General features: G+C 34.3%; 1 protein-coding gene across 2 annotated transcripts; it reads left to right on the top strand.

The window, feature by feature from the left end:
- The first annotated feature begins 213 nt into the window (after nt 1-213).
- On the top strand, nt 214-7,624 carry LOC113461671. 2 transcript variants are annotated; one of them, XM_039119217.1, is made up of 5 exons: nt 214-442; nt 604-756; nt 6,195-6,278; nt 6,356-6,460; nt 7,342-7,624. In XM_039119217.1, the coding sequence occupies exons 1-5, from the start codon at nt 326-328 to the stop codon at nt 7,348-7,350; spliced, it is 468 nt and encodes a 155-aa protein (XP_038975145.1). In that variant the 5' UTR covers nt 214-325; the 3' UTR covers nt 7,351-7,624. The 2 variants fall into 2 exon arrangements, with proteins under 2 accessions (XP_038975145.1, XP_038975144.1); XM_039119216.1 differs by having other exon boundaries at nt 6,356-7,624.
- Nucleotides 7,625-12,319: the final 4,695 nt, after the last annotated feature.

Raw genomic sequence — 12,319 nt, 5'->3', positions numbered from 1 at the left:
CGCGAACCAAACGAGCCCTACATGATGGCTTATCTAATCTGCTGCCAATCCTTCCGGATTCTAGTTACTCAATTTTGCGCATTGGATTAGATCCGGACTGGAGGCCGTAGCCATATTGAAACCGCTACGGTCCCATTAGACTTAAATTAACTATTTAAACCCCTATCCTCCCTCCCCTCTTCGGTTCTTTCTTTTTTCCCTCTTCGTCTCGCGCTCAGAGCTTCTTGTTCTTTGGCTTTCTAAGGAAAAGAGAAAAGGATTGTGGTTTCTCTTCTTGAACCCTCCTCCCTTTCTCCGATCCCTCTTCTTGAACCCCATCACAGCGATGGAGCTCTCCCGAAAGCTCGAAGCCTGCGAGCAGAAGCGTCGCAGTCTCCAAGATCAGCTCTCGGAGCTCGAGAGATGCTGGAAGCCACTGAGCGTGCTCTTCGAACTGAGAGATGTTCGCGTTCCTTCTCCCCAAGTGCCTCAATTTCAGATTCTTTTCTTGTGTTCAAATTTATTTCTTCTTTCTCTTTTTCGCCCACATCTAATTAAGCTTCTTGCTTATATAGATCTTCTTTTTTTTATTTATTTTTTTGCTATTGTTTGGAGCTGTAATAGTTTGAAGCACTAGAGATCCACAGGAGCTTGCAAAACTGCCTTGAAAAGAAAAATGCTGTAGACAAGCGATATGCCGAGCTGACGGCTACGATAATTGAAACGCCATCCAGGTTGCGTTTCTTGCACAAGGGCAATAAAGATATGGAAAATCAGGTAGGAGATGAATCTTCTTGATTTCATCCTTCTTGAGTAAATGTTGAAACAATGATGGATTGAGTTTCTTGCAGAATCGTCTTCCTCCTGTTAGCATCTAATATCGTTCCTCTTGACTTTAGGCTGGTGATCATATAAAATTCTTGCATCATGATGTTGCGTTTGATATTTCAGCTTCCTGTGTTCTTGAGTTATCGATAGAATCATGAGCTATTTTGATTGACCAATTCTCTCAAATGATGTTCATGTACCAATGTACGGATACAGGATGGTCAAGAAAATGGTTAAGGAGATGCTTAATTGGGAAGAAACAGCGTGGACATGATGCCAGTAGTCTTTTCTGTGCATTACCATAAAATTCCTGCATCATGATGGGATATTTGAAATTCCAAATTTCTTAAATATGCCTGAAAGCAGTGCTTTTTTTTTTTTTTGATACATACAACTAATTCTTCCAGATGATGCTCGTGTGCTGATGCAAGATTAAAAGGTAATCTTTTTGTAATTTACATAATCTAAGACTGCGGAGTAGCCTTTTCATGTTCTAACTGTATTCTTGTATAAGTAACAAGGCAACTGAACTTCTGACATGGAATTTATTCATGTGCCCTGCTTTTAGGTTTAGGAAGTATTCATTTTCTTCCATTTGATGAGCTTTCTGTCCTTTAATGAAGATAGGCATTCCAATTAAAATTTTCAACTGAAACTGCAAATACTGCTGAGTCAAAACTCACTTTGTTAAATGAAACTTGAAAAGAGTTTGCAACCATGCCTGGGAAGTAGAAATGCCCTCACAGATGATCAATATAGACTATTTAACAGAACGTATTGCATTCATTAGGCAGAGAATTGTTTTGACTGTAATTCTTGTAGTCAAAGATGGTTGAATGAATTATGGGATGGTAGAGTTAGGAAACGGATGGTTCAGTGAAAGGATTCTATAGTAGGTTTAATCCTTTGGTAGAGGAGTTTGACTATTTAGAAAGACCATCTATATCTTTTTGGAGACCTTCTTGTGTTAGATGCCTTTTCCTTTATAGCCATTGATAGCAGAAGTTCTTAAACTTCTAGTAGCCCAAAGTTGGAGCTGAACAGGTAATACTAGACTAAGGACATATCTAGAAATCAAATCAAAATGAGAACCTATGTATGGTTAAGCCCAATCTAAATACAACTTTGGAATTCATTGAAGAAACTAGAAGATATTTCCCTGAAGAGAGGGATCTAAGCATCCAGCAGCTTGTGGATTTCAGGCTACAATTTTGGATCTTCATGGAATATCATCATTTTTATTAAGGATATGATTGGTTGTTATATATCCATTGCACAGGTAAAGATACAAATTAACATTTTTCCCCCAACAACTGAAGTAATGTTCTAAATTGTTTAACTAAGAATATTATTGTGAATTAAATTGTCAAACTCATATGTAATTCGGTTTTAGTAGGATATGAAACATTAGATGAAGATGTAATTCGAAAGGAAGTTCAGGAGGAGACTAGAGACAGTAACACTTTAACTTTATGCAGTAGACTAGAAAGGGTATTTCATGATGCAAGCGCATACCATTGTTAAGGGATCAGTTTTGAAACTGATGACTTTGGCGAAAATTCTTTTGGCTTTTTCGAGATAGATACTTCAGATAAATATGGAAATGAACAATACCAAGATCCAAATGTTTATTCAGATGCCATAGACTGCTTTATAATGAGAATTATGTCATCATCCTCTTTTTCAGTATTCGACTTACTAGAAAATGGGGTACCTTCTGATATTTCTAATTATTCAATGCTTTCGGTCAGTATATTTCTTGTAAGTTATACTGATATTGGTTTATGCACAGGAATTTTACACAAAGTTATATGGACTACATGTAACACAAGACTATATATAGGGCTTTTTTTTTTTGATAAAACAAGAAACAATTAGGATATTGTTTAATCCTTATTGATCCATTCTTATTCAGGTTTCACGTAATATAGACCATTAGTCATAATCCAGTTAGAATATTGATTCCCTTCTTATTCTGGTCATACCTCATGTGTATAAGTTTCTATTATGACCTAGATAGTATATGACTTCGACATCTATACAATTATTTCTTTTCATTATGCTGTTTTCTTAACAAGATGGGGGGAATAATTTATATTTCCCAAGACCAACCATTTTGTGTTCATTTGGTGGCAGCTGACCCTGTTTTATCATAGATTCTATGGCTAATATTTTATCATGATTGTCTTATTCTTCCTTAACTGGTCATTTTTATACTTTTGTATTTTATTTCAACTGTTCCAAGTTGAGAGCGAGAGGTCCCTTTGGAGTATATTTGACACATTCTGAACTATTAAAATTTTTTCATTTTTATTCTCCTTTCTTTCTTTTTTCATTTTGCTTTTAGTTACTTTCAAGTTTTGCTTCTTTCATGCACCATTGGTTGTCACTGGGGTGGAGTTTCTATATTGAACTTGAATGAATGATTTAGTAAATTTTTAGAATTATGGAATTTAGGGTGATTAATTGTGTGCTTGATCCATAGTATTTGTTTTTATTGCTTGGGTGGTTTAGTCGGATCTTTTCCCATAATTAATGATTTAGTTTCATTCTCAATATTGAGTTGTTGCATCATTTATGTGTTATATTAAGAAAATGTATGCTCAGATCAAGGTTTAAGGTCTGAGCCCAGATAGATTCTTTAGATAGGTTAAGATCTGGCTAATGCAGTTTTGCATTAAAATCATCTAGAAATTCATATATACAACAAACAAAAGAAATACAGAGATCCATAGAAAGTACTTGAAGTTAGGGAAATCAAAAGGAGGTTCTTTAAAGTACAAATAATCCTTGAATATGATTTATTTGTATATATATGGTGCGGGCAGCGCATGGATTTACAAGCTTGATTGCAATCAAAGTTAAAATTTGCAACCATCTATTCTATATTCCAGCTGCAAAACAAGGTTTTTATATGAAGTCTCAGAGTTTGGATTTCTGAGTTTACTTATACAACCATGGGCTTTGGCCAACTTGGATTTGCTGAGCAAGTTGGTAGGCATCATCCAATTTTTCTCTTGACCCCTAACTACACGTCGATAGCACTTGCACATACAGGACTAATCTTCATCTCTCACTCTATGCTGATGACCAATCACTGAAATTCACTTTTGGATTTGAAAAAAATCACAGCAAAAAGCAGTAAAAACAATTACAATTGATACTTGTCCTAAACCTTTTTGATATGCGGATGATACTGAATGACATATTGATAGAAGAAAATGCAAACACTACAATGGATCTGTATGCTAGTGAGAGAGAAAACAACTTGCTTGAGGGAGAGGGATGAAGAATAAACCTTTATGCTGGATTCGATCATTTCAGTATCACAATCTACTCATTTCCAAAACAGCAAAAAAGGTAAAGGACTCAATAATCTAAAATTGTTAGGAAAAAAAAATTTCACCATTCAAGTCCTTGCTAGAAATACAACCAAAAAAACAAGATAAGTAGGCTAGCTGTTAACAAGATGAATATTAAGCTTTTGTCCTTTCATGCTTTGATGCAAATTAAGTTCAATGGGTTTGAACTCAAATTTTCCAAGATAACATGAACATTTTTGGGTCTTCATGGTAAAAATGTATATCAAAATGTTAAAACTAGCAAAAAATTCAACGGTCTAGTAAGCTGAACTTTGATCTGTCTCCACTGCTTTGTTTTAACACCTAAAACTATCCTCTAAACATATAAGTATTAAACCAAGGTTTGTGTCTTAGAAAAATGTCGTTATCAGTGTACTTCATGTCATCTTCCTCCTTCTCATATATTTTACAGGAAATATCTTTGGTGGTCAGTTTGCTATGAAACAATGCACGTAAGCTCTAGGGTGGAAAAGCCGACCAACTTGCTGTTCATTTTTTTTTCAGAAAAATCCACCTTGATTTTGTCAGGTTGAGATTTGCTGGCGTAGATGATAAAGAAATGAAGTAACAATCTTCAACAAACAGATATGGAGTGTTTTATTTGTCGGAGTCCAATATTATCTGACGTCAATAAAATCTATAGAAGATTCTGACTCAAAATCCTTTGTTCTGGTCAGAATTTGGCTTTGTTTGGCTAGAAGGCCTTCTCAGGTGAAAACTGATAATTACTTAAATTATTCTTATAGAAAGTGTCTTAGACTGATTTTAGGAAAGTAACTTATGTTTGCTAAAATGTAAGGGAAAAAGCAAGGTTGGACCATAGTATAGTCTAATAATGAAAAGCTTGCTAGCTGAGGTGTGTCACCTGCTTCTCCCACACGCAGTTCCTTTTATATTTTTTATAAACAGGCTTCCCATTCTTGCCCCCATATCTGTTCTTGTTTCGGGTAACTAGGACTTGGATACAATTACTGATGGGATGAAATGACGTTAATCACAAAAGGTGATGTCATCTCTTCAATTCAAATATTATACATGTAGAAAGATACTTGTATATCTAAGAAAATGTATGATCATTTTATATCAAGGATGACATTGCAGAATTGCTTTAGCCAAACCTGAGTATGTTTTGATCCCATAAAAGCATGACAAAAGTGACAAACATTGTCCTTGAGAGCCTGTTTATATAATAGTTGGCCATAAGTTGACATCTCAATGCCTAACTATGAAATATGGTGATCTGCTCCATGCATGAAACTCGTCACAATCATATTATGAGCAATGAGAGCATAAGAAATAAGCCATAGACTTTCCTGTCAGTTGAACTTTAAAGAAGGTTTTGATTTTCTTGTCTGTTTCAATGTGGATGTGAGATATCATAAATTTAGAATGGGAGGACAAAAATGCACAGGTATGAAAGGCTATTGTTTCATCCTGTCATGTATAAACATGTCATGGGACAAAACAATGTCTCAATATGTTTATATAAATCAGCAATATAAATGTCAAGTATTAGTTGGTAGGTAGGGAACTGCATTTCAGAATGTTTTGACCTGGCTGCATTTAGATCACCATAGAATTCTATTTGCACAATCCACAAATTTCCTCAGGGAAGGAAAACTAAATGAATGGGTTCTCAGTTGCTAGCACGCTTATTGGAAATTATTAGCTGCTAAGGAAAATTATATACATATTTGCAGATTTTCTTAAAGGGGCTGAGACTTTGGTGAATATTGGGTCGAAGTTCTCAATTTAAAATTGTTCTTAAAAGTAATATGATTGTAAACAAAGAATTATTGGAGATGATTTCCCCCCTAAATTTTCTGGAAATTATCATAGCCTTTCGGCATTTCCCCTTTTAATATGCATCATTTAATAGTTGTTTAACCGTTATTTGTAGACATGGAACTATACTGTCCCCTCATATTCCTGAATATCTCTTGTTTTTTGTTATAATTTTGTGAATTTTGTGAGTTCTTTAAATATTTACTCATTTATCTGAAAATTGCTGCATTCTATCTCCAGATTAACACTGCTGCTGCTATTGTTGAATCCTTAAGGAGGAACAATGAGAAGAAGAGGATTGATCTTCTAATAACTGAAAACAAGGTATAAAGATAGAAGAAATCAACTTTCAATTTTCCGCACCCTAGTGATCGCTGACATATTATTTTATGTTATTCAAGGTCGAAGGGTTCTCCGAAATGAAAAGGAGGTTGTTGATGCAGCTAAGTGGACAAAGGTACTGCCAGCGAGCTGAGACGCAAGCATCCACAAGTGCTTCTGCTAAAGTAAGAAAAGCTTTTCATTGGCATTATTTTAATTGATTGAAGCTTTTTCATTAGCATTATTTTAATTGATTGAAGCTATGAATTTGACTAAAATATGTAAAACATTTTGTCCATGCATCTATGGGCTTGCAACATAGTCATACATATAGATGGAGTCCTTCCATGTGAAAGTTACGTTTTTAGACACTTGGAAAACAATCATGCTGGTAATCAACTGGAAGTTGCAACTTTGGAGTCAGAATTGTGACTTCAGTTTCTCTCCTTTCCTGCATTGTATCTCTCTGAGCCTATCAGTGAGCAATCATCTCTGTATTCTACCACATTTCCATGTAGGTCCCTATTTGGCTCATGTGAGCCAACTTGTGTCTTTTGAATGGATAGGTTTTGAAATCTTGCTAGCAGTGCTCAATTATCAGATCAAATTAAATTACCAGCACTGCTTATCAGATCCAATTAAAGTAAGGTGCTTGTCTCAGGTATATGTACCTTGACATTCTTATGATGCATATTTCTCCTTCATGTTTCGATTGTAGCCTAAAAATATACCATCGTTCATCTAGGATTGGCCACACATGACATTTGATGCTTGTTATGGATCATATGTATACTGTACAAACTATCAAGCTGACAGTATATACGCGCACTTTGGTCCTTTCCTAGATATCTTGAAATTTGTTCTCGATATCTGATGCAACTAATACCTAACTTTATGTTACTTGGTACTTGGATGTTTAACTAATACCTGGAACAAAATCTAGGATTAGAATTTGAGCTATTATATTCACTCATGCTTTATTCTTGTAATAGGATTTTCTTGATTTGTTGATCAAAAAGTCAAACTTCTCTCATCTTTTTTAATTCCTTGTCCAATTGGGATGAAGGGAAAGTAAATGAAGCATAAAAGAGAAGGCAGTGTAAAGGACAACTGATATCACCAGGATAGCAGATTGACGAAAAATACCATTTTAATCTCTGTAATGGGAATACTGAGGGACTGACTAGTCATTTGAAAGGTTCAGTATTATTGCTAGTTCTTGTTGTAGAAAGCATTAGACAAAAGAAGTTGTTTCAAATGATGATGAAGTGAGTACCAATTCCTTCACATTTTAGTATCAATAGTAATTCGGATGAGGCAAATGAAGTTTCTTGATATCAGTTCTATCATTATACAACTCGTCATTTTGTGCTATGCACCATTAAGTACTGTGCATCTTTTGGTTTGATACCTACGATGGGCCCAAGAACTCTGTTTTGTATAGTTCTGCTTCTTCAATTTGCAAGTTATCCATCTATGCAGTTGAGAAGTAAATAGCATCATGACAGCTCCAACTTGAATCCTCAAGCAACAAAAAATGGCCCGTTCTCGATTTTGGACAGAATTGTTTTATCTGCCTCGTGATCTTAAGCATGTCCAATGAATCGAAATGATTTAGCAGAGTGTTGATTTCTGTAAATAATCGTACTCCAAACCATGTATACCAAACTGTCAGCAGTCTCCAAGTTTAGATTTTTAGGCCTTGAGTGCTGCCTCAAGGGCATGGATAGAATTGAAGGTTTACTGCACGTAAGGTAAGCTGAAGCAAGCTTGAGTGACAAGGGTTGAAGATTTTCATCAGATACAATGCGGTGGCATCAAAACATATCTTGTGAGCCGCTCTGCCAAGCTGGTGAAGAAATAGAAGTTGTTAGAACTGAACATGGAAAAGTTACATAATTACGGGTGGGTATCGGTTGTCAGAGGTGAAATTAGAATGCTCCTCATACAATTTTATCGTATTCACACTCGGTTTTTAATGGTACATATGAATGTCATCTAGATTTGTTGGTCAAGCGACAGCTGCTAAGAAAGTTAGTAGATGATGATTTTATCAGAAATGTTGCTCGACCAAGAAAGTTCAATGAGTTGGGATATCAAAAATAACAGGCCTTGCCAGTTGCTAGTGTTGTACAATTTTGCACTGCAAAATATATATATTAATTACAAACAATCGCATAAGTTTAAAAATGTAATCACTGATTTCTATGGTGTCATCCTGGAAAGTAAGTAGATGTCACACAAAAGCAAAGACAATGAAGCATTCATGTTCTTTGTGTTTTCCTCTGTATATAAGTATTGCTTTCCACAACTTAATTTTTTTCGAGTTTGTGCATTAATATTCTGAGTTATTCACCATTCAATCAAGAGGAATCAAATTCAACATTACTTCAGAATTCAATGAAGATATATGTATAACATCTGATTAATTTAGTATGTGTGCTTCAAAATCTCCTGTTGTTTCATCAAGTCCTCATAATAGTACATCATTTCTTGGTTTTGTTCACCTATTTCTGCAAGAAGCTCCATGATGCTAAAAAAAAAATTGTACTATGTATGACATCAGTTGTACACTAAATATAAATCTTAAAGAACTAGAGTAACTACTTGGAGTCAAGTTCTTCTCAGCTGAGAAGAATTGATGCAGGAGTAGGAGTCCGAGTCATCCTAAATGTGCGTCGTGTGTGGATCGTCGCTTGGGTGTGCCCGAAAACAAATTGGGTTCATGATTTCCAGCATTTAATTACATTGGATTGAGTTTATTTTTTTCATTTCTTCAAGGATTCTATTAACCCTAATTTACTTATGGTATCCTTGGTGTAGAAACAATTGTATTCAATATTATTTTCTGTTTAAACCTTATCAGAATTTTGGTTTTCAACACTGTGCCATGATGCTCTTTATCTTCACAGTTTGGAAACATTTTTCATTTAAAAGGCTTTTACAAGATTTAGTAAATACAGAAAATACTTCAATTTTATTTGTCAAGAACAAATCCAATGTAAGCTTTTGAAAACTTAATGATGGAAACAACATCTTTAGATTTAAATATTGATTCTTGTTTGTTTCCTTAGTTAACATGTATAGCAAACATTGACCTTACATAAATTAATCTAAGCCAATGACAAGGTCTTTTGAGATTAAGTACATACTAGCATGAGTTGATTTTATATGCCAAAAGTGGTTTCTTTAATCTTGGTATTCATAGTGCATATATTCAAAGGCATACCAAGTATACATTCTTATGTCTATGATCAATAAAAGATAATGCCATGGATAAAAAACTCTCTATCAAGCATATAGAGAATTCATAGTATTATTCTTAATAAATTGATTAATCATTTAGCAACTTATCCAACAATAAGGCATATTATAAAATGAAGTGATTTGATTATATTTTTAAAATATTATCTATATCACAAAATTGATTAATACCTGCAATTCATGTTTTAATCAGATACTAAGGCAAAGAGAATGATGAGATGCAAGGACTACTAATTTCATTATTCTTTTCATTTCAATTACTTTTCTTAAGTATATTTTAAGTTTCATTCTTTAATATATGTCTAGAGCACCCAATATCCAAATTAACGTCTTTTGTTGGAGTCTTGAGTGCTAGACACATCTGCAGAAAATATTTAGGTTTTCAACTTAGGAATCCAAGCTCTTTTGGGTCCTTGAAGGTTAGCTATTATTGTTCTTTTTGAAACCCATATTTTCTTAATAGTTATTTTGTCCATAGGCTTGCAGATTTTAGGATTACAAGATGTGTATTTTTGCATCCTCTTATTAAATTTAACAAACATAGATTTAACATGAGTAGTAGATAAACCTTCAATTTTCTGTTTTTGCCTTTTAGGTTCATCAAATTTGTAATGTACAGAATTAGGAACAACAGAAGAGATTTTGCATAGCTTTTGTTCCTATTTATCAGCATTATAAGAATCTAATTTAAAATAATTAGAAACTATTTTAACAAACATATCCTTGAAAGATTTTTGGGTGTACCAAGGTTGATATCCTAATCCAGCTTTGTCATATCCAGCTCTTGAATTTTCTATCATTAAATTTAGTTTTTCAGAGCTGAGAGTGAATCTTTCAACAATAGGTTTTAATATGTCAACTTCTTTAGTTAATCTTCTATTATCTTCTGAAAGCAATTCATTATTTTTCTTAAGTTTATCATGGCTTTCAGTGAGAAGTTAGTTTTTCTGATTTAGTTCTTTATTTTCCTCAATTAAGATTTCAGTTTCATTATTATGTTTTTTAATTAGTATTTCATAATTATTAGACAGTTTCAGTTTTTTATTTACTAGGGTTTTCTTTTCATTCTTCAGGTTCTTATTTTTACAAATGAGTTTCTTATGTTCTTTCATTAGATCAAGAAATGCATCATGTAACTCATCAAGTGTAAAATCATTTTCAAGTTTATCATATACTTCATATTCAGAAGAGGAGACACATTGCGTTTCAATACATACTTCGTCCTTGTGTGCCACAAGGCATAGGTTTTCAATATCACCTGTCTTTCTTCTTCTTTAGAGCTAATTTCAGATTCACTAAAAATGTTAGTGCTTTCATATTTAGCCTCTAGCATATTCCATATGTCTTTAGCAGTTATGTAAGAAGATATACAATTAAACTCATTCCCATCTAATGCACAATACAATAGGTTCATGGCTTTTGAATTTTGTTGAGCCATTTTCTCATTATGATTAGTGTTTGTGTATGGACCATTGACTATGATACTCCATAAATCATAGTCATATACTTGAATGAAAATGCGCATGCGTGCTTTCCAATGTGTGTAGTTTACACTATTAAATAGTGGAGGTCTATCAATTAATTGTCCCTCTCCTAGAAAACTATCTATTTGAGTTGTCATGATCTTTGTCTCTTTGATCGTTAGATTAACAATTAATATTAGAGCACGAGGCTCTGATACCACTAGTTGCCCAAGGTGACAACCCAAGAGGGGGGGTGAATTGGGTTTTCTAAAAATTATGTTCCCTAATTTACTTAGAATTGAATGCAGCGGAATGATAAGATGTTATTTACTTAAGCTCTAGGCAATTCCAAGTAAAGCAGTGGAAAATTAAGCTAGAGCAATTATACTACGGCTTTAGGGTGCAATTGATCTAAAATTAACTTATAGTTGTATGATCAATTTTAATCTATGTGAATGGTAAGAATGGAGTGGAAGCTAAGCATGTTCGAAACAATCACTTATAAATCTATAGGAAACAAAGCTAGAGATATTACACAATCAAGTATGAATGTAAGGCATGAAATACAAGAGATAAGGCATCACAAACACAAAGATGTATAGTGGTTCGGTGCACCCTAGCATCTACATCCACTTTTCAAGACCTCTTGGAAATTTCACTATAATCCCTCAGATTACAGCCGGTTGTTTTACAAGCTCACAACCTAACTTGTTGTTTTCACGAGATCACAACGAACTCGCTCGGTTTTCACAGGCTCACCGACTAGAACCAACCGATTGTTTTTCCGGGTTCACAATCAAACCCAGTTGGTTTTTTCCGGTTCACCAACCACAACCTTACACCGTTGGTTTTTCCTTTGGCTCACCAACAAATCTTAACCCCTTGATTCAATCAAGGTCAAGTTACAAGATATTAGAACAAGAGTTTAAAACAAATACAAGCTTCTTAAACAAGCAGATATAACAATATAAACAAATAGAGTAAAGAGAAGAAGTCCTCAAACAAGTTTTGTAGATGAAGGAACTTGGCTTCTTCTTTACTTGACCCTCTTCTGATTTCGCACGAGGTAGAGGATCACTGAGGTAGCACACAGTTGGAGAGGAAGCTTTGGGATTCACTCGGATGCTCTTCTTCTCCCTCTTTTGCTTTGAATAGCCCTTTTGTGCTTTTGGAAGGTTTCTCTTGAAATCTCTTTGATATCTCTTTCCTATGTGTTCTCTCCCACTTTCTTATCTTCTCCCCTTGCTCTCCCCTTGATTTTATAGCTTTAGAGGGAGTGGAAACAAAAATCTAGCTGTTAGAGACAAAAATAGAGTC

The sequence above is a fragment of the Phoenix dactylifera genome, unplaced genomic scaffold, assembly GCF_009389715.1.
Source record: "Phoenix dactylifera cultivar Barhee BC4 unplaced genomic scaffold, palm_55x_up_171113_PBpolish2nd_filt_p 000504F, whole genome shotgun sequence".
In the NCBI taxonomy this organism is placed as follows: Eukaryota; Viridiplantae; Streptophyta; class Magnoliopsida; order Arecales; family Arecaceae; genus Phoenix; species Phoenix dactylifera.
This window is presented reverse-complemented; position numbering and strand designations above follow the sequence as displayed.